The sequence below is a fragment of the Falco naumanni genome, chromosome 4, assembly GCF_017639655.2.
Source record: "Falco naumanni isolate bFalNau1 chromosome 4, bFalNau1.pat, whole genome shotgun sequence".
In the NCBI taxonomy this organism is placed as follows: domain Eukaryota; kingdom Metazoa; phylum Chordata; class Aves; order Falconiformes; family Falconidae; genus Falco; species Falco naumanni.
Genome location: NC_054057.1, coordinates 100,961,386 through 100,987,563, shown reverse-complemented (window position 1 = coordinate 100,987,563; position 26,178 = coordinate 100,961,386). Strand labels below are relative to the sequence as shown.

The 26,178-nt window shown below is 41.3% G+C and overlaps 1 protein-coding gene across 1 annotated transcript; it reads left to right on the top strand.

Annotated features, from left to right (window-relative positions):
* Positions 1-1,500: 1,500 nt before the first annotated feature.
* TXNRD3 (thioredoxin reductase 3) lies at positions 1,501-24,709 on the top strand. Its single transcript, XM_040591012.1, has 16 exons — positions 1,501-1,710; positions 11,108-11,168; positions 12,710-12,819; positions 13,003-13,116; positions 14,958-15,030; positions 15,893-16,012; positions 16,425-16,567; positions 18,008-18,123; positions 18,232-18,457; positions 18,670-18,762; positions 19,220-19,296; positions 20,161-20,317; positions 20,515-20,622; positions 21,501-21,596; positions 23,062-23,196; positions 23,462-24,709. Exons 1-16 carry the CDS (start codon positions 1,588-1,590, stop codon positions 23,522-23,524), a joined length of 1,815 nt encoding a protein of 604 aa, XP_040446946.1. The 5' UTR covers positions 1,501-1,587; the 3' UTR covers positions 23,525-24,709.
* The last annotated feature ends 1,469 nt before the right edge of the window (positions 24,710-26,178 follow it).

Genomic DNA, 26,178 nt, shown 5'->3' with positions numbered 1-26,178 from the left:
CCAAAATTCAAATACATGTAATATACATTTTTTTCAAGCTCAATGGGCGGTGAACACCACAGAGACATGTGATCAAAAAGGAATTAAGCAAGTTAATTCAGTTGTCTCCCACCAGGCCCATTTTCATCACTGGTGGCATTACAGCATTTATATGTGATTATTTCAGCATTAGTAAATGGCAGTAGGGCTGCTCTGTGGCAGGCATGGGAGGGAGCACTGGACTTTAATATCTGCTTTGTTACAAAATTCATGTTGAACCTTACTAAATTGCTCTGTGCTTTCCTCACCTATGGAAAATAATTCCTGTCACTCAGAAGCTTGCAGGGTTTGATTCAGTAGTATTAGCGAAGTTATTAGATGTGAAACCAGGGCAAGCCCTTACGACCGTCTGCTGAAAGCTGTTGCTGCAATTACTAAACACTGCCTTGCCCTGCAGGGAGAGGACCAGGGTCTTGGGACCTCGGCATGCAGCCTGCCATTCCCCAGCCAAAAATCCACCAAAGCAGGGGAATAACCCGACAGGACTCATCCTGCTCTGTGCCCCGATACAGGCTCTTTCCACTGCTCAGGTCAGGACAACATGCCCTTCCACCTTTCAGTCCTGATAACTACTACGATTCTTGGGAAGAGAATAAGCAACCTAATGAAAAATATGCGGAAGGATAAGCAGTACCAGATGCTTCAGCCTCCCTTTCCTTTAACCTTGTTATGTGTGAGAAAAGAGAGCTTCTTTCTGCTGTCTTGGCTAATGTGTTCTCAAGCCATAATACATTTTATTACAGAAGCGCCACCTGTACCCCTATTCCCTTCCTTGTGCATGAGCCTAAGCAGCTGGTGAAGGCAAACATGGGGAAGCTGCCTTCTCCCTGCAGACGGCAGCTTTCCCCACCAGGCAGTGCCCTCATTTATAGGGCACTGAGGGGGCACAAAATTGGTGCTCCCGGCCCCGGGTGCCTGTTACACGCAGGGACACGGGGCACCTGCCGCCACCTCAGGACCGGGCGGTGAGTGAGGTGAGAACGGGAGGCGGAGGAAAGGCCAACCACCCCTGAGCCGGCCGCAGCTCCCGCCTGTTCCCGCCTCCACTCGTTCCTCGCTGGAGCTATCTGCCGTCCCCAGCCTCTGGAGAGGCCGTGGGACCGGCGGGACAAGCGGGCGCCGGGGGCAGCCACCGCACAGACAGCCCTGGCGCCGACCGGGCCGGCGCGACGCCTCCTGCGCATGCGCACTCTCGTCTGCCTCCTCTTGGGTTATTCTATCCTGCCTCTCAGAGGGGAGGGGTGGCTTAATAAAATGCAAGTTTATCCCTTCTACCAATTGCCTTTAGGTAAATGGTAACGCTTCCACCTCTACTATATATCAGACTTTGGTATTTTACAATAAGCCATAGTGTAGGTAGCTGAAAGACAGGGCGGGAAGTGCTTCTTGGCGTTCTCCCCCCCGCTCCCTGCACATAGGTCGGTCCGGCTCGTCACCTTCGCCGCTCCGGAAGGGGCGGGGCAGGGTGAGGGTCAGTGCGGGCGTTGGGCGTGTGCCGGTGCCGCTCGTCCCAGCCCGCCACAGCCCGTCGCAGCCGCCGGCCCCGCCATGCCGCCGCCGGGCCAGACCCAGCTCCCGGACTGGGACGGCCTGAAGCTCCGCGTGCGGACCCTCATCGCCTCGCACCGCGTCATGATCTTCAGCAAGAGTTACTGCCCCTACTGCAATAAGGTGAGGCGGCGGCGGGGGTCGCCTCGGCGCGCTGCCCCGCGCGGCCTCCCCTGGAGCCGGCAGCCGCCGGAGCGGGGGCTCCGGGAGCCGCCTCCGCCGTTTGGGCCGCTGGGCTTTCCGCGGGGAGGAGGCAGGTCTGGAGCGGCCGCCGTGCGAGGCGGGAGGCATCTGCCCTGAGGGCGCCTGCTGGCGCGGCTGGCGGCCCGCCCCGGGAGGGGATGGGGGGGGGCTGGGGAGCCCGCCGTGCGGGGGTGCCGCTGCTTGGGGTTTAGCGAGTGCAGCAGCCGTGCGGTGTCCGTCCCTCTGAAGTTAAGCACCAAGTGACACCCCTTGGAAAGCCCCTTAGCGGGCCTGAAGCGAGGCAGAGATCCTCGCTGGCGGCGCGGGCGGCGCTTCCCCTTTGCGGCCTGGGTGAGTGTGCGGGGAGCTCTGTGCGGTGTGCTTGTGCTTCAGCCAAAAAGCTTTGCTGTTACTGGAAGGTCAGGGTGCTGGTTGTGTTGCATTCTTACTGAAAGTCTGCTTTGCTGTTCAGCTTGGACAAAGCTGCATCCCTGGGGAGGGATAAGTTAAGTTTTCCCCTCTTTAAATTTGAGGGAGAGGGTTGACTCTATAGCGTGAGTGACAGTTCTGAATGCTGGCTGTAATATGTGTTTAAAAAAATCACTATTGATTAATTGTGATGTTTACAGAAAAAAAATCTTTCTAGCCCTGGTTAGGCATCAATATCACAGGGTAGTTGTAAGTACTGAGCCAGAATCATTAAAGAAAAACAGGTTCTTCAGTAGAATTTTCTGATACCAGCAAACTATACTCAGGCCATACAGAATCTAGGTGTTTGTAGGCACTGTGATTCTTGGATGAGAAAGAACATGTTACAAAATTTATTTAAACCTCATAGTACCATATTTGATGTGGTCGTGGTGGAAAAACATAATTGGAACCGTGGGATTGAGTCCTGATGTTCCTTAGTGGAACTGGCAACCAGGAAAACACTCAGAAGCTGCACTCCCATGTGTAGGTCAGGTTTAGTTCAAGTAGCTCTTGTGAGGGAGGAGATACGAGACCTTCTTGTAGAAAACTTAAGTCAATGTATCTTATCTCACTTGTAGCTTAATTGAGGTTTTGGGAAAGGAAGCTTCTCTGTATGAGAGGATAGGCAACACCAATGCTTTCTCTCCAAGAATGTTTTGGCAGAAAGATAGTATAGCATAGTAGGCAGCTTGCATCCTTCTAAAATTTGCTTATTAACCAACTTAGTGGAAGTTTTAGCAAATGAAGGGTTGGAGTCTTGCTCAAGTCCAGTCCACAAAAATGTTATCTGCTGTTGAGGAGAAATCCTTTTGTTGAGGACTTCATTGCTGTCCACTGAGAAACGCTGAAGTCTTGCCTGTCCATATTGATCTGCGTGCTTTTGGTGATGGTGATTGCTCAAGTGTTGATGTGCATGGCACTCATTCCAGTGCTTCTGAGACCGTACAACAGTACAGTGACTTTTTAAATCACGCAACCTTTCCCGTCATCTGTTTCTGGTATTGCAGTGAGGCTAGACTAACACTTTAGGAAAACCAGACTTGGTTGTAGTCTGGTAATCTAGGTTGATGTTCTTTCCTGCATTTGTTCAGGCAGGGTGCTTGCATCAGGGAAACAATCAGATATAAGGAATATTATCTTTATTGTCTTGGAAAGAATGAATATTGCACGTAGGAGGTCCCTCTCTCACTGCCTTTTCTGGGAGGGAGAGTTCAAAGACCCTGTATGGATCTTTGTGAAAGAACAAGTGATAAACTTGGAGGTGATGGGGTGGGTGGGAGGGAGGAAGAGGTGATTGCTGTAGTAGGCAGATTTCCTTGGCTTACTTCTCTGTTTAGAACAGAAGAGAATGGCAATACAATGAAGAAAAAATGCAGAAGAGGTATATATTGCAGAGAGAATTAGAAGAAGAAAGCTTATGAGAGAAGGAAGCCACACATGAAACATTAAGTGATAAAACAAGTATCTGCAACAGTATGAGTATTAAAAACTCCTACTGAAGACTTGGAAAATAGTGAAAGGAATGGGAGAACAACGGGTAACGCAACATCCTTGCTAGCTGATCTAGTCTGTGGAATTAATGAAGTGGATATAATTTGAAAGTGTAGTTACAGCTTGGGTACTTAGCATGTAATCACGTAGTTTTGAGTTCTTAAAGACAGATGGCTATGAACAGCATGCACGGTGTCTGTCTTCTACTGTGAATGGTTGTTAGCAATGTGCTTTTGGTAGGATTAATAGAAAAACTGATTATGTTTAGCACTAGTGCAGAGAACACTCATGCTCTAAAAGGACGTAATTTGGGCGGTGGGAAGAATTCTTTATTTCAAATTGAGGTAGCCATGCTGGAAGAAAATTAAGATGGTGCTTTCCTTCAGAAAAACACTGCAAATTTTCTAAATGAATTAGTAGTTGATTCTATTCAGTTTAGCTAGTAGCATGACTAGGCAATTGTGCAGTTCTTTTTCTGCAAATGTAATCTATTGTTCAGTTGCTTTAGCAAGGCAGTAGTGGAGAGGGGCGGTGTTAGAATGACTTCCTTGTCATAATTTGACTGTTCTTTAATTTCTTAACACCTGAAAAGATTTAATATTAAGTAAGATAGAAATGCATAAAGAAAACATAGGGTTTTAGCATGAAAAATTAAGTCTGAACACTGATGTGTGGAAGTTATTTTAAGAGCAACATCTGTGGTTGATGGAAGTTGCTGGTTATTCTAGTTACATGTTATGCTATTACCAGTTACATTCTGTGTCCATAGGGGTTTCTGATCAACTCAGCTGTAGCTATTGTAGAACGTTAGCTCAGGTGAACCAGTAGACCTAGGACATGCCATTATTACTTAACTTTACTGTACGAAGTGTATTTCAAACCTGCTTACCTACCTTAGTGGCAGAAAGCATCTGCAGGAAGGTGTTTCTGAAGTGTTAATTTCTTTGAAACTACAGAATTGATCTATCTACTGTTTGATCATATCTGGAAATTTTTTGAGTCGCTGTTTTTGTGAAAACTGGAAGGGTTTAATAGGTAAATGAGGCCATTACATTCGTCAGAAGGGAAGTAAATGGTTATATCAGTGACTGTGCAGCCTAGTATCCATTCCCAGACACTTGCTGGAGAAATCAAATTTTTACAATTGGAGGTGTAAGAAAGGAAATTTCCCGGTATGCCACTGAGGTTGCCAGCCCTGTGTGGCTCAGGAATTTCTTGACCTGAGTTTGCGTTAGTTTTAGCGAGTTAAAAGGTTTCAGTGGATTTTTTTCTTTCATTAGTTGGTCTAATAGATCATTTGATCTCCTTTTAATTTTGGCTTTTACAATGTCAGGTGGCAGTAAGTGCTCTGGTTTATGTATTGCATGGAGGTTTACTTTTCATTTCAAAATTGTTTTCTGGTAAATGCAGTTGTTGCTCTTTGCTCCAGCAAGTGTTTCTCAGAAATCATTTCCTGTTCACCTTATCTAGATATTACTCATGATTAGTGTGTGTTATCTTTCTACTCCTAGTAATTTTCTCTTCCAAACTGAAATAATCTATTATCTCTTGCCTGTATTGAAGATTTCATAACTGATCATTACTTGTTACTTTTCTTGGTTTCATTAGCACGACACAAGCATGATCTATTCATGAGTGTAAAGTGTAATAGCTACTTCTAACTAGGATGCTGACATTAGTCTGTCTTTTTTTCCTCCATATCCTCAGTAGAGAATAAAGTTTGCCTAAATGCGTTCTTAAATCTGTCCTTTCTTGAGTGTAATCATTTCTTGTTCTGCTCATGTCCTCTGTCCTGTCCTGCCTGCTGCCAGCTGCTGTTGCACTGTTAGCAGTTTAAAAAACAGAAGAACTCACACACACACTAATGAAACCTTGTCTGTTACTCTGCTGCTTTGCTACAAGCTGAAACAGGAGCCAAGTAGCTAATTTTGTGACTTCCCTCCAGATTCTTAGCTTATCACTTTGTAGTAGAGATCTCTCTAAGCTTTGCTTTTTTAGATCTTTCACGGCATTCATCTTGGGTTTTGTAACAACAGTTGCAGAGTGGGAGGTCTGGAACAGTTCCACTGCCGTTTCACTTTCGTTCAGTCCATAGCCATACTCATTCCAGTAAGCAAGCCTGAAGGTAATTGTGAGTTTAGGAGAGAAGTCTTTAGGGCTACCTAGATGATTAGAGGACTGAAGCACTGGATGTGTGGACAAGGAGCTCAGTTTGCTCAACCTTGAGAAGGCTGAAGAGGGATTTTAGTTGCTGTCTTGAGCTATCAAGTGGGAAGACCACTGTTCTCAGATTTGCAGAGTGAAAGGACAAGGGCCATGTCCTGCCCAAAAAATACAAGTTACGACAAGAGATAGTCCAATGAGATAAAATGGAAGCTCTTTACTGTGAGGATGGTCAAACATTGGAACAGCTCAGACAAGTTGTGGTATCTCAGTCCTTGAAGACATTCAGAACTGGAATGGACAGTGCTTGAGCAACTTGATCAACCTTAACATCTGGCTCTGCTTTGAGCAGGGAGTTGGATCAGATGTCCTCCAAAGGTCCCTTACAACCTAAATTATTTTATATTTGTAGAACTAATGTAATCAGTAATACAAGCAGAGCTTATTTTTGTACATTACAGTTTATAAATGATGTGTGGTAAGCAACTTACTATGTAGTTGGTATAGAATACAAAAGCTGTGTTTGTTGTCCTAAAGCTGAAACTCCAGTAGAAAACACTGGAATACTCAGCTTTTGGCATAGTAACAGCATGGATCACAGCAACAGCAAAAACATTTTAGTCACCATATTTGACATCTTTAAGCTTATTTGATGTGACTCAACTTGCTCTTAGTGAAGTGCTGTCAATAAATTTGAGGTTCATCAGAAAGATGGTTGTAAAAGGTTTCTTCTGAATTGGCAGCAACTTAATGTGCTTCATTGTTCAGACTCTGTGTTGGCAAGTGGATCCATCACAGACTAGTAGTGCTTCTTGCTAGAGCTGTTTTCACATCCAGATAGTTATGATTAAAGCAGATATTTTTTTGGCGTTGCCTTACAATATCTATTGGCATGGATAAGTCTGTGAATTATATTTCAAAGGAGTCAATGCTGCTGTAGGTAATACTGCATCCTGTGCCATGAGGTATGACATTGTCTACGTGGAAGGACAGTTCACAATTTCAGTACTGCCGGTTTAACACATAATGTTATCATAAATATCTCTGTTCTAACAGGCTACCTGATTTGAATCTGTTAATGGTACACTTGGTCCATCCTGAACTGATGTTAGGAAAACACCCAGAACTCTGTTGGGTTGAGGGGGGCCAGTAAATCACAGAGTGATCGGGGTTGGAAGGGGCTTGTGGAGATCATCTAGTCCAACCCCCTGCTAAAGCAGGTTCACTGAGAGCAAATTGCACAGTCACATCCAGGCAGGATCTGAATGTGTCCAGAGAAGGAGACTCCACAGCCTTTCTGGGTAATCATGTCTCAGTGCTCTGTCACCCTCGAAGTAAAGAATTTTTTCCTCGTGTTCAGTTGGAACTACATGTGTTGCTGTTGGTGTCTATAACTGAAGAGCCTGGCCCCATCCTCTTGACACTTGCCCTTATGATATTTGTAGGCATTGGTAAGATCCCCTCGCAGCCTTCTTCAGGCTAAACAGGCACAGCTCTCCCAGCCTTTCCTCATAAGGGAGATGCCTCAGTCCCTTAATCATCTGTGCTGGACCCTCTGCAGTAGTTCACTGTCTTGAACTGGGGAGCCCAGAACTGGACACAGTTCTCCCAGGTATAGCCTCACTAGGGCAGAGTAGAGTGGGAGGATCACCTCCCTTGACTTGTGGGCCATGCACATCCTAATGCACCCCAGGGTACCATTGGCCTTCTTGGCCATAAGGGCACACTGCTGGCTCATGAGTGACAGCTTTCCTCCAGAACTCCCAGGTCCTTCTTCACAGAGCTACCTTCAACAGCAGGTCTGCCCCAGCCTGTACTGGTGCATGAAGTTATTCTTCCCTATGTGCAGGACCCTACACTTGCCTTTATTGAACTTCATTAGGTTCTTCTCCAGGTCTCACTGAATGGCAGCGCAACCTTCTGGTGTATCAGCCACTCCTCCCAGTTTTGAATAATCACCAGACTTGCTGATGGTACACTCTATCCCTTCACTGAGGTCATTGATGAGTAAGTTGAACAAGACTGGACCCAGTACTGTCACCTGGGGAACACTGCTAGCCAGCTAGACTCTGCATCGTTGAACACGGCCCTCTGAGCTCTGCCTTTCAGACATTTCTCAATCCACATCACTGTCCACTCATCTAACCCATGCTTCCTGAGCTTACGTATGGGGATGTTATAGGACACAGTGTCAAAAGCCTTGCTGAAGTCAAGGAAGACAACGTCCGCTGTTCTCCCCTCATTGATCCAGCTAGTCGTTCCATCACAGATGGCTATTAGGTTGGTCAGGCATGATTTCCCCTTGGTGAATCCATGTGAATGGAGTACTCTTGATAACCTTCTTCTCATCTCTAAGCATGTGGAGGAAATCCAGGATGAGCTGTTCCATCACCTTTCCAGGGATGGAGGTGAGGCTGACCAACCTGTAGATTCCTGGGTCCTTCTCCTTGCCGTTTTCGAAGACTGGAATGACATTGACTTTTCTCTAGTCCTCGAGCATCTCTCCTGTTTTTCATGACTTTTCAAAGATGATGGAGAGGCTTGGCAGTAACATCTGCCAGCTTACTCAGGGCTTAGGGGGTGCATCCTGTTGGGGCCCATGGATTTGTGGGTGTCAGGTTTGCTGAAGTGATCTCTAATGTGATCCTCCTCAATTAAGGGAGCGTCTTCCTTTCTCCAGACTTCCCCTTTTTGCTCCAGGGTCTGGGATGCCTGAGGACTGGTCTTGTCAGTAAAGACCGAAGCAAAGAAGGCATTCGGTAACTGCCTTCTCTGTACCTTTCATCACCAGGGCACCCACCTCACTCAGCATCAGGGCTGCATTTTCCCTAGCCATCCTTTCCCTGCTGATGTACTTGAAGAAGCACTTCTTGTTGTCCTTAACATCCCTCACCAGATTTAATTCTGAATGGACCTTAGCCTTTCTTGTCACCTCTCTGCATGTTCTGATGACATTCCTATATTCCTACCAAGTGGCCTGTTCCTTTTTCCGCATTCCATAAATGTCTGTCTTCTGTTTGAGTTTTGCCAGAGGTTCCTTGCTCATCCAGACAGGCCTCCTGTTCCCTTTGCTTGATTTCTTCCTCATAGGGATGCACCTATCGAGCTTGCAGGAGGTGATGCTTGAATATTAGCCAGCTCTCTTGGACCACATCCCCACCTTCCAGATCCTTAACCCACTGGATTCCTCCAAGTAGGTCCTAGAAGAAGCCAAAGCTAGATCTCCTGAAGTCCAGGATTGCAATCCTACTTACTGCCCTGCTTCTTCCACACAGGATCCTGAACCCCACCATCTCATGGTTGCTGCAGCCAAGACTGCTCCCAACCTTCACATCCCCAGCCAGTCCTTCTCTGTTAGTACAAGGTCTGGCAGCACACCTTGCTTTGTTGGTTCCTCTACCATCTGCATCAAGAAGTTATCAATGCTCTGCAGGAACCTCCTGGGCTGTGGGCACCTGGCTGTGTTGTCTTTCCAGCAGATACCAGAATGGTTGAAGTCCACTATGAGAGCCAGGGCCTGTGATCATGAGGCTAGCTCCAATTGTCTGTAGTAAATACCCACAACAGCGTCCCCCATGTTAGCCTGCCCCTAAATCTTTATCCATATTCTCTCAACTTGTTCTACATCCACCCCTAGGCAGAGCTCAATACATTCCAGTTGCTGTCTCACATAAAGAGCAACTCTACCACCTTGCTGGTCTGTCTTTCCAAAAAAGTAGGTAGCCATCCACAACAGCATTCCAGTCATGTGAGCTATTCCACCGTGTCTATATTTGCAATGACATCATGGCCCTGCAACCGCGCGCAGATCTCAGATTCTTCCTGTTTATTCCCCATGCTGCATGTGTTGGTGTACAGGTGTTTCAGCGAGGTAATCGAAGCATGCATCTCAACTAAGTTGTCGTTTAGGGTGGTTTGGGTTTTTTTCTTTTTAAGACTAGGCTTATATAGAGAGGTCTTTTATTTGTTGCTGACTACTGGATGCATGAAACATGATTCTAGGACATACTGTAGTGCTACTGTGTCTGCATTTATTCATGGCAATGCAGGAGAAAAGCAGCCTTTTAATGACCAAGCATCTTCAGAATGCTTCTCCTGCTTAATGCAAAAGAATAACAATTTTAAAGGTTAAAAAATGTAACTGATACCTTCTGATATCAACGCTCTTAATTAACAGGAAAGATATGACTGCTTTAGTAGAACAATGGCAAACATGTTAGAACCGCTCCTGGAGGCTGAGGCAGGTGTTGTTAAACAGCAAACCAAAAATCAGAGCTAGAAAAAAAAATCAAGAGATCATCTAGCCTTGTCCCCTGCCTCAGGGTAGGAGGAGCTGTAGTTGAAACATTTTGGACATGTACTTCGAAGCCAGTCACTGATGAAGATTATCTACCTAGGCAATACATTCCAGTGCCTCCTATGCAAAAAAACTTTTCCCAAAGTCTAATCTCAATCTCTTGATGCAGTTCAAGACCATTAGTTCTTACTCCATCCACTACTGCTTCTCTTCCTTGATGTAGTCAAGGAAGTTTTATGTAAACACAGCTATTTCTTTCCTCATCTTTTCTGTGTTAAACCCAACTCACTGATTCCTTAAAGCAATCGTTCTCTGCCTGTTCTAAAACTTCTCTGAAGTACAGCAACCAAAAGTGAATGCAGTGCTGGTAGGCATGAGCTGTCCTAATACTGAGTACACTTGAAAAGTATTACCTTTCCTGTAGCTTTTTATAATGCACTTTTTTTTTGCATTTACTTGACAGTGTTTTGTTTTGCATGCTGTCCTCTGCTCCCTTTTTTTTAATTATTATTATTTCTTCCCTTAGTACTGTCAATGGATGTGGCTGCTACTTTCTCTCTTTTTGATGTTTTTCCATATGGCGGTTAATCTCATGGCTTTTGATACCTGTCAGGGATGGAGAAGTCTGCAGCTAAGCAAACTGTATATAGAAACTTATGGTAACGAAATTTGTATTTGAAAGTTGCTGCGATATGGGTTGCTTAACCTGACTGCTGTTAAACAGTCTGGTTTAGGTGAGGAATGTGCAAAATGTGGTAGTGCCAAGCTTTACAAAACCCATGTAAAGCTAGACCCTCGAAGCATAACAATGGAGACTTAAAATTGTGTTAGTCCAGCAATCAAGTTTTACCCTGAGCTGTGTATCAGATCTTGTGAAACCTTTGCACTGGCACGTCGTGTCTGTTTCTGTTGTAGGTGAAAGAGCTCTTCCGCTCTCTGCATGTGGAGTACTATGCTTTGGAACTTGATGTAACTGGTAAGTAGAAAGAAAATCTATCGCAATGCTGCTTAACTAAAAGTGGGTTACTGCATGACTTTTTAAGCTGTCCTGAACTAATTGGAGGTATATAAAACAAAATCAATTTTAATATATGCAGAGATAAAAGCGATTAGGCTTCAACGGGGATTTTAATACAGGATGTGTTTTTAATGTAACTGAAGGCTCTTACTCTTTCTGTACAAATCATCGACTGATAGAGGATGTGAAATCTCATTTCTCTTTGACAAGCTATGTCTTTTGGGAAAAAGCCTGTGGTGTTTTCCTCCTACCCCAGGTTCTTTAGTGGATTTAGATTAATTGTTAATGTTTGACTGGGTATATGGGTGACCTTCATAAGGAAAGTTGCAGAGTCATTGGAAGGAAAGGTAAATGCCAGTACCTTGGCTGTTGTTAGAGGTGTGTGTTTGGGTTTTTTTAAGCCCAAGCTGCTTTAGTATTTGTACATGTGTAGTGCCTTGTGCGTATATGTACGTAATAAACATAGCTTTTAATGTAGTTTTGAGAACAAGTGGTTTCTAACATGATTCTTGGTAAACTCTTAATTGTACTGTTGGTAAGCTGTTGAATGTGTGTTATCGTTTTGTCTTTACAAAACAGTTTCTGGTGCTTTTTTAAAATGCTAATGCTTGTGCCTAAGCAGTGTTTAGGAAAAATGTATTTATTGATGCATGGCATCTCTTACTTATTTTTACTTTTTATTACAGTTGTGATATGAACTAATTATAGCCCAAGATATGCAAAGTCCAATGCACAGTCATTTTTTTCTGGAATTACTTCTAATCAATAATGTATTGCAACAGCTCTGATTACTAATACTAAATAGATAGGGTCTTGGAGTAGAAAGATTGTAGTCGAAGTGATTGCTGTAAATTCTCATTCCCATGTTTACTGCTGGACAGCTGCTGAGAGATCCCAGTTTAGCCTGAGTATAGGTGCTGGTGATTCAGATAATGAGTCAGGTAATGATAATCTTAAAACTGGAAGGTCTAAGACAGTGTAGTGGGTTTAAAAAGTCTAAAGGTAGCTTTAGGGGAAGTAGAAGGAAGAGCATGTTCATTCTTCCTATCCCTATATTCTCATAATATAAAGATGCTAGGCAAAACTATGTGCACTTACACAGAACATACTCCAAAACCAGACAATTCTCATGAAAGAAGAGCTGTCTGTATGATATCCTGTGATATCTGGAAAAGAATTTTTGTGTACTACCAAGTGTGACACTGTCGGGAAGAGGCTGATAATCCAGGAAATAGAGTTTACTCCTTGTATTACTTCAACTTTACTCCATTCTGTAGAATCATGGCTTGAAGTAACAATTTGTCTTCTGTATTTAAGCATGCTCATTTGAGAAGTAGTTTCTGAAGAATGGCTTATGGTCAGGAAGTCTACAGATGTGATGTTTATAATTTTCTTGGCAGGCCTACAGTATATTGCAGTCCAAATCTTTAATACTTCAGGTTGTTTTAAAAGCTCCCTTGAAACTTGTTCTATAATGTACCTGTTCCTTTTATTCTTAGCTGATGGACCCAGTATTCAGCAAGTGTTAGCAGAGCTAACTAATCAGAGGACAGTGCCTAATGTATTTGTGAATGGAACCCACGTAGGTGGCTGTGATTCAACTTACCAGGTAACTTTTCTTTAAAAATCAGCTGGAAGTAGACAAGACAACTGAGTAAATTTGCTGTTTGGTCATAATGAAACTTTGTGTGACATATTAGACTGGGCAATCTAGGTTAGAGAAGGCAGTGTCATTCAGTTTTTGTTTGCTCAGAAATGTGTGTGGTAATTCGTTGGTTTTTTCCCCTCCCAGGCTTATCACGATGGATCACTGCAGAAACTTCTTGGCGATAGCAAGGATGCAGAACCCTATGATTATGACCTCATTATTATTGGTGGTGGCTCAGGTGGACTTGCGTGTTCCAAGGTATGACAGGAAAATTGCATTAAAGAATAGGTTGTATGTGAAGCATCTTCAAGAGTTAGTCTCTATTAATCCCACTAGTATAAAACAGCCTATACTTTGATGATTATTACCATTCAACTTGTCAATTAATGGATCAGTAGTGGTCTAATAATGTGCTTACTCAGGAAATCATGGTCTGTGTTGACCAGTTTCTAGCCAATGTCTCTTCAGGTCTCAATCCTAATAATCAGGTTTAGGTTCCTGGCTGAGGTTGGAAACAAAAGTTTAGGTATTTCCTCTTCATGTGTAGCACGCAGGGTTTTTTAACACTTCCAAATGGTAATCTGGAAAACTTAAAGGCTACTCCTGAAGCAGTTTTGACCACCAGTCATCTAAAATGAAGTGCTTTCAGCTGTTCTCTCAAGGAACTGGTTCACTCCTTAGTTTTCTTTCTAGCTGCTTTTTCAGAAATGGTAATAAGAGATTGTGCACATCTTATACCATTAGCTGTTGTTCAGAGTCCCTCAGGGCCTAAGGTTTGGATTCAGTTTTCTCTTCTGCCTGAGGGATTTGAACACACACTCCGCACCTCTCAGCCAGGTATCCTAACCGTCAGTTTATGGTTTGGGCATGGTGATGTTATTGACAGCCTTGGCGACTGCTGTACAACAATATGGTTTAAGCGTGCAACTTTCACTAGATAAATGTAAGGCAGGCAGGAAAAGGTGACAACTGAATTCTTCAATTGGCCAATTGGCCATTTTCAACATGCTCCAGATCTTTTCTCACAGTGCCTTCTGGGACATCAGTTATAAACTTGGTGATAATTACCACACTGTTGAGAGTGGGAGAGGTCAGGTATTCACAGAATACAAGATAGCTGGGTAAACCTTGCTTGAGGCCAGGATTGCCGTAACTGTGCAGGAGTTCTTCAGCAGATTTGAGGCACCTACAGATTTCATCCAAGCCTTTGAAAGATCAAACGATGGTTAGTTTAACTCGAGTACCTTGTAATTTCTTGCATAGAGTATCATAGGATTATTCAGGTTGAAATGGACATGAGGATGGTGTCTAATCTAAGTTTCTGATCCAAGCAGGATCAACTCTGAGGTCAAACAAGATTGTGTAGGACCTCATTCTATTGGGTCTTGAAAACAGCCAGAGTAGAGATGGCACAGCCTTTCTGGAAAACCTGTTTCACTGCTTGAATGTCCTTCTGGTGTGAAAGTTCCTTATACCTGGTCTGAAACTCTTACTTCAGCTTATGGCCACTGCCTTGGTCCCTCCACTGTTCACCAGGGTGGAAGGCCTGGCACAATCATCTTAATGACCTCCTCAAAGGCTTTGGAAAGGTGATATTGAGTCAGCCTGGAGAAAAGGTGGATTTGGAAGTGAATGTGTCAGGTTCCCTCACCCTTCTCCACAAGGCCTGTACTCCAGCCCCCTGAGCATCTGGGTGGTCCTCCATTGAACTATCTCGAGTTTAACATCACTTTTTTTATTCACGAACATGCCAAGTCAGTCCTGCCCTCCTGAGAGAAATGGGGAGCAAACAGCATAAATATTTGTTTGTGTGAAGTAGGAGAGGATCATAGGCTGATATGTCCACCTTGTACCCTCTTCAGATCATGGCTTTTGGTGGTGTTGGTATGGATGCAGCATTGAACATAAGTGTCCATTCAAGGTCTGGAAGAAAGTAATAGTTTTTGTCTAGTGAAGGAGATAGAAGAGCCATATATGATAATGAGGCTAACTAGCAAATGAGCCTTCTATTAGTGCTAAGTATATCATGACTGTAAATGAGCAGACATTCTTGGCCATGCAGAAAGCTAGCTAATGCTGACTTGTCTCTGTCTTTATAGGAAGCTGCTACCTTGGGAAAAAAAGTAATGATATTAGATTATGTTGTTCCAACGCCTCTTGGAACCTCATGGGGTAAGCTGTTAACTTGTATTTTATGTTTGAGTGCCACTGATACATGCTGAGTTGTTAGATATTATGGATTTGTATTCTTAGAAAGTGGGGCTGAATTTCTATAATTTTGGAACACAGATAACAAAAGAGTTGTTTTCCTGGTGTGCCTACTCTTCAGGACAGTTATTTCTGCTTTGTGCATTCCTAACTCTCAGTTCTTTGTCAAATGTCGTTCCAGTTCCGTTCACTTTCAAATCATGTCCAAATAGCATGTGTGTGCGTGTTAACATTCTCTTGTTTGTGTGGGCTTTTTTGCCTTTTAGTTGTTTTGTGGACAACTGATCTAGGCTACCTCTAGAACAATATGACTGCATGGCTATGCATGCCTCACCTTTCCATAATTAAAGGCAACTGTCTGACTTTATTAATGCTATTGACAGTTGAGAATGAGTAAGGAATTTATTGGCCAAGTTTTGTTGAGTCGAGCTATGAATGTGCTTTCATAGCTAACATTTCAAACAAATAAGTAATTCAAATTCCACATAAAAGGGTGATACTAAACTCAGGAACTCTAGGCTTTTTGCCTTGCTTGCCAATCTGACTAAAATCTGAACCATTCTGAAGTATCCTGGGTCAATGTTTAAGACAACACATTGTACCCTTCTTGGTGCAATGAGTCAAGTAACTCTTAAACTGAATATGAACTTTTTAAGCTTAGTGTGTTCATTGTATTTTAAAATCTCTTACAACAGAAGTGTCACGTTACTTGGATCGTTATAGCAAACATCACCAACTGATACACGGATGATTGTACAAAGCACATGGTAGGAAAAGCATAAATATCCTGTTCACACAGCTAACAACACGGTTCTTTCCATTTTAGGACTTGGTGGCACGTGTGTAAATGTAGGCTGCATTCCTAAGAAGCTAATGCATCAGGCAGCACTTCTGGGTCAAGCACTCCAGGATTCAAGGAAGTACGGATGGCAGTATGAAGAACAAGGTTAGTAAGAACGCAGAGGACAGACCAGGACAGAGTACAGATGAGACTCTGAGCTTAAGATCATTCTTCTACTTTGGACTTAGTAAACTAGAGGCAGAGTTCAGTAGTTTTCTGAGGTGAATCAGAAGGCATCCTCCTTCTGAGTAATAGAAACCTTCAGGATTGAAATATAATTGTGTTTTGTTTCCCATATTATGTGAATTAAATGAAAGAGCTTCTAGAATGGGCTTATTTCAGATAGTAACAAGTCAGGTAAATATTAGCGTAGTAGAACAAGACTTTAATGTGTATCCTCATTACTAAAAATAATGCTGTTTTGTTAGCATGATGTACAATGAATAGGGCTTAATTTTTTCTTTAAGGGTTCATTGCACTTTATTTGTTGAAATACAAAATTAATGTCTCGTTTCAGTGAAGCATAACTGGGGGATCATGGTAGAAGCAATTCAAAACTACATTGGTTCTTTAAACTGGGGCTATCGAGTGTCCTTAAGAGAGAAGTCTGTGACATACCTCAATTCTTATGGGGAATTCATTGAACCACACAAAATTAAGGTATGTGCTGTTTTTAAAACATTTAGTTAGGAGGAAAAACTTGTGTTCTAAAACCGCCTTTTAAAATTCAACATGAAGCCTTTTCCTTGTTGGTGCTGCCAGCTTAAGTCAACTGAAGTTAAAAATTCATTTGTGAAATAAGTTATTGACTCAAATTATTGTACTTTAGCACATGCCTCAGTATTTGCAAACCTAGTGGCTTATGCAAGAGTAATGTGGATATCTGTAAACTCAACATCGTGCATGAACAGACTACAGTGGTCTCGGTTGCTGATTCCATGACTGAGGTCAGCCACCTCAGTGAGGACAGGAAAAAAAAAACAAAAAAAGGAAAGTTTTACCTGTATGGTTTTGCCACTTGGGAAATCTTCATGCTAAAACAAAAAAAAAACCTACTGAAATTAAGTTCATATTAAGCACTTGCGTAACAGCACAGCTAGAACCTTATGCTGTATCAGCGTAAGAATTAAACTGTCAGTTTTGCAAGACAAAACATGTGCTGGCAATCTTGCTGTAAGTGATCATATTGTAGCAAGGGTAACTTCAAAGTGCATATTGAAGACAACTGTTCAGTTCAGTGGGTGTAATTCCCTGTTTTCAGTATGAATTTATGAAGGCTGAACTATATGCGTTTCAAACAGACACCAGCACCAAAAAGATAATATGCTCAACTTACCTCATCTACCAACTGTTCTAGTGCACAGGTGTGCAGGTCATCTGCTTAATTGTCCTTCTTCTATAAATGAAGTGGAACAGAAAGACTTTCAGCAGGAGGTTGCACTAGATGACCTCCTGAGATCCCCTCCAACCTGAATTACCTGATGATTCGATGAGAAGTTTCCCTTCATTTGTGTTTGAAAATAGCTGAAGAGCAAGAACCGAAGTCAGATTTTGAGAGATGCATTGCCAAGATGGAATTTCCCAAGACCAGGGGCCTCTAGAGGTTGAATTAGTTTGAATTCATTTAAGGTTGGGTCTTAGGCCCTCTAAAATCGTGTAACTAGATTATTTTTTTTAATTAGTTCTCAGGCTAATGTAGAAATTAATGTTACTCTGTCACTAGCATTGTGTTGGCTTTTTATTGGAAATGAGGGGCAGGGAGGGCTTAATTTGTTGTGGCTTTTTGTAACTTGAAAGTAAAGTTATTGTTGTTATGAGCAATCCAATCTAAATGAGTAGTTTAAATGGGCAGGATTCAGAGTTAATTATTGTAAGTGATCTAACTGATGTGAGAAAAGCCTGATAGTTTGTGGTTTAAACCTGTTGTTCTTCAGTGACCTGCATGGTTGTCTAAACGCATTAGTTCTTGTTTGAAACTGCTTGTTCTTGATTCTTAAACATATCCACAATATTTAAGGAGAGGATTGCTGAATTTTTCAATTTTTTTAAACTTAAAACCTGTTACTATCATAAAGACTGTAACTGTGTCTATATAAACAGGCAACTAATAGAAAAGGACAAGTAACCTATCACACAGCAGAGACTTTTGTCCTGGCGACAGGAGAGAGGCCGAGATATCTGGGTATCCCTGGAGATAAAGAATATTGTATTACAAGGTAAGATGAATAGACATAACAGGATGAAGTTAGTCTGCTGTAGTATTTGCAAAGCCAAACAAGCTTGTGTTTAAAGAACCTTGTAACTTACACTTCTTTTCTTTCTAGTGATGACCTCTTCTCCCTGCCTTACTGCCCTGGCAAAACTCTTGTTGTGGGTGCTTCCTATGTGGCTCTAGAGTGTGCAGGATTTCTTGCTGGTCTAGGTCTAGACGTCACCGTGATGGTGCGTTCCATACTCCTTCGGGGCTTTGACCAAGAAATGGCGGAAAAAATAGGTGCTCACATGGAAACACACGGCGTAAAGTTCATCAGGAAGTTTGTACCTGTTCAGGCAAGTGCTTTCTTCAGGTTTCTTCCCTCCATGCAAAATTACTTTAAACAGCACATGTAGAATGCATGTGCTGTCCTGGAAGGCTTTGGTTCGGTATGGGAATAAATGTTTTATGAGATTAAGCTTTCTCTTACTGCTGAATGATAGATTAGTAGGTTAAGTTTTGAAGTGACAGTGTAAGTGAGCTCTGCTGTTTACAAATATTTATGCAGGTTGAACAGCTGGAGGAAGGCATGCCTGGAAGACTTAAAGTGACAGCAAAATCTACTGAGGGACCAGAAATCTTTGAAGAAGAATATAACACTGTAAGCAAGCATTTCTGGATTTGAAATAACTGCGTATAGCAACACGTGAAAATGTATGAAAAAAACTTTTACCTTTTTCCTGAACAAATTTTAAAGGAAATACTGCTTGAAAAAACGTTCACATAAAAGTTACTGGCAGAAAAAAATACATGAAAAGTCAGTATTTATCTTTGACCCCTGTTAGCAGAATGGGTGAAACGTTATGTGTCTGGACTTTCATGTGAACAGTGGTGTTGCTTCTATTTTTGTTCTGATATTAAAGTTTTGCTGTTTCTGTCTGAAACAAGTTGCACATGGGGGAGCCTGAACTGTTGGTGGCTCTTTCAAAGATTTTTTTTGAAAAGTCACTTCAAACATATGCTTCACGGAGTGTTTTCAGAAAAAGGCCAAAGGAAGTATTATGCTGATTATGCTTTTCTTGCATAAAATTATTGCATTTATTTTTTTGGATTTTTAGGTGTTGATAGCCATTGGTCGTGATGCGTGTACCAGAAATCTTGGTTTAGAGACAATTGGTGTCAAAATCAATGAAAAGTGAGTATTGCTCAACTCCCTTAAGCCACTGAATGTAGTGATTTTTTTTTTTTTTTTACCTCTTTAACATTACCTGATGATGGTGATGCTCTTTTGCTTCAATTGTCACTCTCCTAGCAATTATGTGAACCTTTAAAACTTTTTCTCTCCTGGATTTGAGTACAGTTCTCAATTAACTCTATTTATGTATTTTATAGTTCTATTCTGAGTTAATACCTACTTGTTGGCCACTGTGCTTAAGGAATAGATTTAATATATTTGCTTAATTTACTTAACTACAGTTTAATATTCTGTTGAAGTAAACATTTTATTCAGCTCACGTGGCAAGTTAATTTAGGAATTTGGAGGCAGCAAACTACTTTCTTCCTATGTAGTTAACTTTATTCTTACTCCTCTCTGGTGTCAGTGCAAAACTCTTGCAAAGCAAGAGGCAGGGTTATGTTGTTTAGGAGAAAAAAAAATTAAGATCAGGTTGCAGCAGCTGAAAACTTAGTAAGCCAACTTACTTAAACATGAATGATGTTGCAGCTCTTTCCCCTTAGGGGAAAGTGTTCATTGCAAGCTGTATAATCAAGTAAAAGATCGTAAGTCGAAAGATGTCTGAGTAACTTCACTGTCATCAGACACGCACTGTTGCTCAGGTCAAAACTGGCCCACTGAATACTGACTTCAATCATGTGTCAGAGGTAATTGATGCTCTGAAGAGTTTGCAGTTGAAGTGAAAAAAGCATAAGCATATTTAACAAAATGTGCTCAGTACTTAAACTAACGTCTTTGTAGCAGAACTTTTCCCCTCTCTGTTTTGCTGAGTTCTGAGGAAGGTTATGATACTGAACTCTGTTCTCTTTTCTGTTTGTTTTAAAGGAATGGAAAAATACCTGTAAATGATGAAGAACAAACCAATGTGCCTTATGTTTATGCTATTGGAGATATATTGGATGGAAAGCTTGAACTTACCCCAGTTGCCATTCAGGCAGGAAAACTGCTAGCCCGTAGACTTTATGGTGGTAGTTCCACAAAGGTAAGGCTATAAGAATGCAACTTACTTCTGTGCTTTTTGCCTCAAAATTGCAATAACACCAGTTGGTCTGTCCACTGGACTGTGGGCACTGCAAGTGTTGTGTAAAAAAAAAAAAAAGTGCTAATGAACTTTTCCTGTTATACTGTATAAACTTGAATACTCTAAATATAAACTTTGGCTTTTTTTTTTATTTTTAGTGTGACTATATCAATGTACCAACGACAGTGTTTACTCCTTTAGAGTATGGCAGCTGTGGGTTAGCTGAAGAAAGAGCCATAGAAGAATATGGAAAGCAAAATTTGGAGGTGAGAGCACTTAACTTGTAGCTTGAGTCTTTTTTTTTTCTTGGGCTTTGCTGCTTTACACTCAAGGCACAGTGTTTAAAACAAGATTAGTAGGTTAGACAGATAGGTCTTTGGTTGTGGGACTGTTGTCACCTGGCTAACAAGGTATCGGACTCCCAGAAATCCACAGCTGGACTTCATACGGTTTAGAGTTATGCATAGCTGTTTGCATGCTGCTGAGAGGTGTCTGACTTCTGGAGGCCAAACTCAGGTTGCAAAACCGTAGGTGGCTTTTTTTGTTGTGAATTAAAAATTTATTGCTGTAGTACACCAGACTCCTGGGATGATGAACTGCCTATTTTCTGCTTGTTCACTTTAATTGAATTGGGAGTTTCGGGTGTAACTTCCTTGTTTTATGGTAATTTCTGGCTTTTGCACTTCTCTGAAGAGTTTTGTTAAAGCTGTTTGCATGCCTTGTGTTTAACTCCTTAAATCTTTCAAATGTACTTGGCATTATTTAGCTTCTGCTGTTAACTGTTTTGCAGGATAGGTTTAACCTTGTAGTAACTAGGTATTAATTTTGTACTACTAAAGCACTGCTCTTTCTGAAAGCATGATCTTAAAATCCTGTGTCATATAGCTGTTGCTATTTTAATCAAGTATTTAAATCAGAGGTACGTGGTTTGCGTCAAGTCTTCCTCTACTGACTTTTTGACTTTTGGAGGATGGACAAGCTGCTTGGGCTGAGGGAGGAACAAAAATCACTGTCTTGTCTAGTATGTGTTATGAAAACCTAGTGGGTTAAATGTCAAACCACCTGTTTGTAAAGACATTAAAAATCAGAATTATGTCTGACAATTAATCAAACTATAATGCTCTCTTTCTTGTCGTCCTCCCAGGTTTATCACAGTTTGTTCTGGCCACTTGAATGGACAGTACCAGGCAGAGATAACAATACTTGTTATGCAAAAATTATCTGCAGTAAACATGACAATGTAAGTAGCAAGCTTGAATGGATGTGCTGAGTGTATTCTTGAAATGTCTTTTTAGACCAGCCAAAAGACTAGTATCTTTTATTTGGCCTGCCTGAGGCCAGGTCTACCCATTCTGTTAACATAAGTATTTTTTTAAGAGGTCTAATCAGTTTGGCGGGAGAGATGATGGTTTTGTTTTGGTGTAACAGCTGTTTGAGGAAGTGGTAGCTTTATACATCATGAAACTTCATCCTGAGTTCATGTTTCAGGATAGATTTGCAAAGAGATTTGCCAGGATTTTTCTTCCAAGTGGGTTTTGAGTAACTGTACTACCTGGTGCCTTGCTTCATGTTTCTGGACCCTGTGGTTTTTGCCCTCTTCAAAGTACAGAGTTGAAAAACATGTGCTTTGTCTTAGAAAACTGATGAGAGATGGGGATTTCTAGTGATCAGTAGGTGGTTCTTGTGGCAAAAAATAAATGCCAATGCCACCCTGTATTTTTCCACAAAACTGTCTGGGGAAACAGACAAACAAAGGAGGGCTTTTGGCATTTAAAATTGGAGAGAACGAATGGCATGATAGAATAGCATGGCCTTTAAGTTAAAAGGAAGTAAGCTTACTCTCTTCCTTATTAGCCCACGTAATCCTTTCTCAAAGACTGTGGAAAGGTGTAAAGTTATACTTTTGTTGGATCCTTGTTGCATGTAATCCAGATGAAAAGAACATAATGGAGGGAGGGACTTCTAGATTTCTGTGTGAAAGGCGTTTTCCTAGGATGATGGAGAAGAATGTAAGGTAAATACATAATTATGAGGAATTTGTATCCTGTCTGGCAAATCATAGCTACACCTGGGCTGGGACATCTCTGGAAGTATGGGAACATCCTGGGAAAATGTTTTAAAACATTGTTTGTATTCCTCTTGATAAACCAATTAAACAGGTTAAAATGGATGAGGTTTGTTTTTCTAGCCTGCTGTCGTCACTCTAGATCTTGCTACAGAGGCAGCTTGCTCAAAATTAAAGCCTATAATGTTTACATTTTCCTTCTTGTTAACTTGGAGAGGAAAGGAGCAGCCAGTGAAGCTCTCCATTATCAGATTTTTAACAAACAATGTAAACAGGGCCTCTATCTGACCTAATTTTATGTAGAAAAAAATTTAAATAACACACTAAATACACTGTATATCTACAAAATCATAAAAACATCTAACAAAACTAGAACCATTTTAGTTTTAGGCAGTATCTTTAAATTAGTGCTGTGCAGTGATTTTTAAAACACTCACTTTAAAGCTTGTTTCATTCTGTTATAATGGACTGAAAAGAACAGCAGAACTGCTTTCTCTGGAGCAGTTCATTTTTTGGTAGACTCTTGCTATTGACCTGCTTGCGTAACATATATTTTTCGTGTAGTGGGAGTTACATACTAGAGCTTTTGTTAAACTTTACCTTGCGCTAATTCATGTTTTGTTCTCTACCTGTCTTAAAGAATCGTGTGATAGGATTTCATGTTCTTGGCCCTAATGCTGGTGAAATTACCCAAGGTTTTGCTGCTGCAATAAAATGTGGTCTCACCAAAGAATTACTTGATGAAACAATTGGTATCCATCCAACTTGTGGAGAGGTAAGGGAGTGGGAGGGTACCGCTGGATTTAAAACCTGCTTTTGAAGATGGTTACCTAGATGCAAGAAAAAAGTGCTTTATTTAGTATTTGCTTAACCCTAAACATAAGGTATTTACATGTGATATAAAAGGTGTTAATTGTGCACTGCGACTTGTTTTCCATTCTAACAGTTCAGAGAAATCTAGTATTGTTACAAGAGGAGACAAAGAGCCATGTGGATGGTAATACAGAGCAACAGTAAGCTGTTCTTTTGGTGTCTTGCAGGTGTTCACTACAATGGATATTACAAAATCTTCAGGACAAGACATCACTCAAAGGGGCTGCTGAGGTTAAACCTGCTGTTTTACATGTTTTCATGTTGTGCACACTTGGTTCTGTGGAAGCCCTAATACATCCAACTGCTCTGCAGCAAAATAAACACTTGCATCAGTGTATTGCAGCTGGGAGCGGTGCCTTTGTGAGGCTTCCTCAGTAGATAGTGTTGCAAATGGAAACAGTAATACAGCAGGGAAATCTGGAACTGTAAATCCTGACTTTGCTTGGAATCAGCACTACTGTGCTTCTGTGACGTTCTGGCTCGGAACCTTATTGTGAGGTGAGCTACAACTGATGTTACCATGCAAGGCTGGGAGATCTCTTCATCTGGTCAGATGACTGAACTCTTCCTGAAGGAAATTCTTAAGTTGCACAAGTTAAAGCTAACACTTCTAGACTCCAGTGTCTTGTACAAATGTTTGAGATAGAAGGCACATACAATTGAACGATTCTTGCCAACAGCTTACAGTTAACTGATTTATTTTTGATGCATTTTGTTTTACTTAATTGTATATTCAGTTAAGGTAGGATGCGATGTTGAGCAGTGCAGTTCAAGCACTAGTCTCCCACCTCAACCAGTCTAGAACTTCAAATTAATCGAAGACATCGCTGTGTTAACATTTGTAATTGTTTGACCTCAGGTGACATCATGCCTACAAATGAAATTTTTATCTTAAAGACATCTTGTGTGTTGGGATTGAAGAGCATAAACCCAAGACCTTCTCAGTTTGCTCTTGCTGATTGACTATATTTAGTGCTAATAGTCTCAAATCTGGTTTCAGCTCTAATGTAAAACAGCACAGAACCTAAAATTAAGTCTGTACTCTTATGTGGAGTATTGAAATCTTTGGAGGAGCAAGGTCTGAGTGTAATCTGTCCCACTAATATAGTAGGTGCCTGTCCATGATGGTAGTAAGTGTTGTATAGAACTTCTTTGAAGCACGTGTTGCAGCAGAGAGCAATGACTTGGCGTGCTGTCATGCTTTGTGTAGTGTTGTGTACAGTCACTACTCTGAAGCTTTCTTCTACCCCTAGCATTCTGCTCTGGGGGAATTGTGCTTGAATTTGGCTCTTAGTTTTGTCCGAAGAGGTGTTTTGAAAGATTGTTCTGAACACTGTATGATAGTAAACAGTTTTTAACTATTTAATCTATGATGTACCGTGGAATTTGAAGTTCAATAAACAATGCATACAACACTTTGTGGTGTCTGACCTCATGATTTGTTACTGCATGCTTGAGATTTTATTGTGCTTCAATTATTTTGTTTATCACATGCAATACTAAAACCTCTGTAGACCTGTGCATGCTGTAATCTTTCAAATGGAGAAACAAGTTGTCTTGCCACATCTGGGACTTGCCCAAGAAATCTTATATGCTTCTATGTGAGTATGTAGAATTCTCTCTCTTCAAACTGAGAAGAACAATTCTTACACCACTTCTGGGTACTCCAGAAGATCCGAACTGCAATATAGCTGAAGGATTTTAGTAGAATCTTAGCTATGGTGTTGGCAACAAATCTTGCTGGAGTTCAAATTTAATAACTCTTGAAGACTCTGAGGCTTTGCTGTGGGTGCCTAGTAGCAGTGCAAAATATTTTCACTTGACAATGGGGACAGTTGCTGAGCTTCTGGTGTTGCTTTGCTGTAGAGCTCTGAGGAGTTACTTGTTCTGGTCTCTCACAGAAAAATACAATAGAGCCACCCGCTTGCTGTCACTGCTGCAGCAGTGACTTTAAGAGTGGCACTCCCAAAACATTGCATGCCTGAAAGTTTGCCTCTTAATAGGTCAAATGTTACAGTTTGAAGTAAAGTAGGCTTAATAGTAATGTCAAAGTGACATTAATCCCTTAAGTTGAAGTGGATGAACCAGAAACTTATCTGAGCTGTTTTAAAAAGTCAAGGGAGATTAGGGTTGGACAGCAGGTAATATGTTACAGACTTTGCACAATCCAAACAGCTGAAATGAGACTTAGTAAACTAAAGCATTTAGAAAGCTTTATATCCTGAGAAACTGATGGGTAATGGCAAAGTTTACCTTGTGTAGCCGTTTTATAGAGGAAGTGAAGGAGGAAACAAGACAAGGAAGTGCTTACTATTAACAAGCACTAATTGAGTTTTATTTCAAATTCAGATTTGATTTGCAGGTTCAAGTTAATTGATGAATAATTACCACTTGCATATCTGTAACAGTGTACTAATTGTGGATGTTCCTTATGTCAAACTTGCTTAGGGCTATCGGCTGTAAGTGATACTTGACAAGCATTGCGTGCTCTGTGCAGTTAGTCTTTCAGGCTTTAAATACCTCAGTTAAAATGTATAATAAGTAGCTAATAGAAGAGTAGTATTTTAAGTGAATGTGGTGTTTGTGTTTCAGCAGGCTTACATGTAAAGTAAAAGATGCCATGACAACAAGACATAGTTGAAGCCAAAATTCTAAGATTGACCGTAGTTGTTGGAGAAAAAGGTAGAATCTGAGAAGTAAAAACTTGTAGCAGCCAACTAAATATCCTTTAATGTAGAGTCTGATATTGTTTTTCCAGTCTGTTTGGTCTGTGACTGGGTTAAGTAGAATGGCTTCCTGCTTCATTCTTTCATAAAGTATCTTTTCTTAAGTATTCTGTGCCTGGAGTCTAGCTGTTTTGTGACCCTAAACGCTCAAGTTGTCA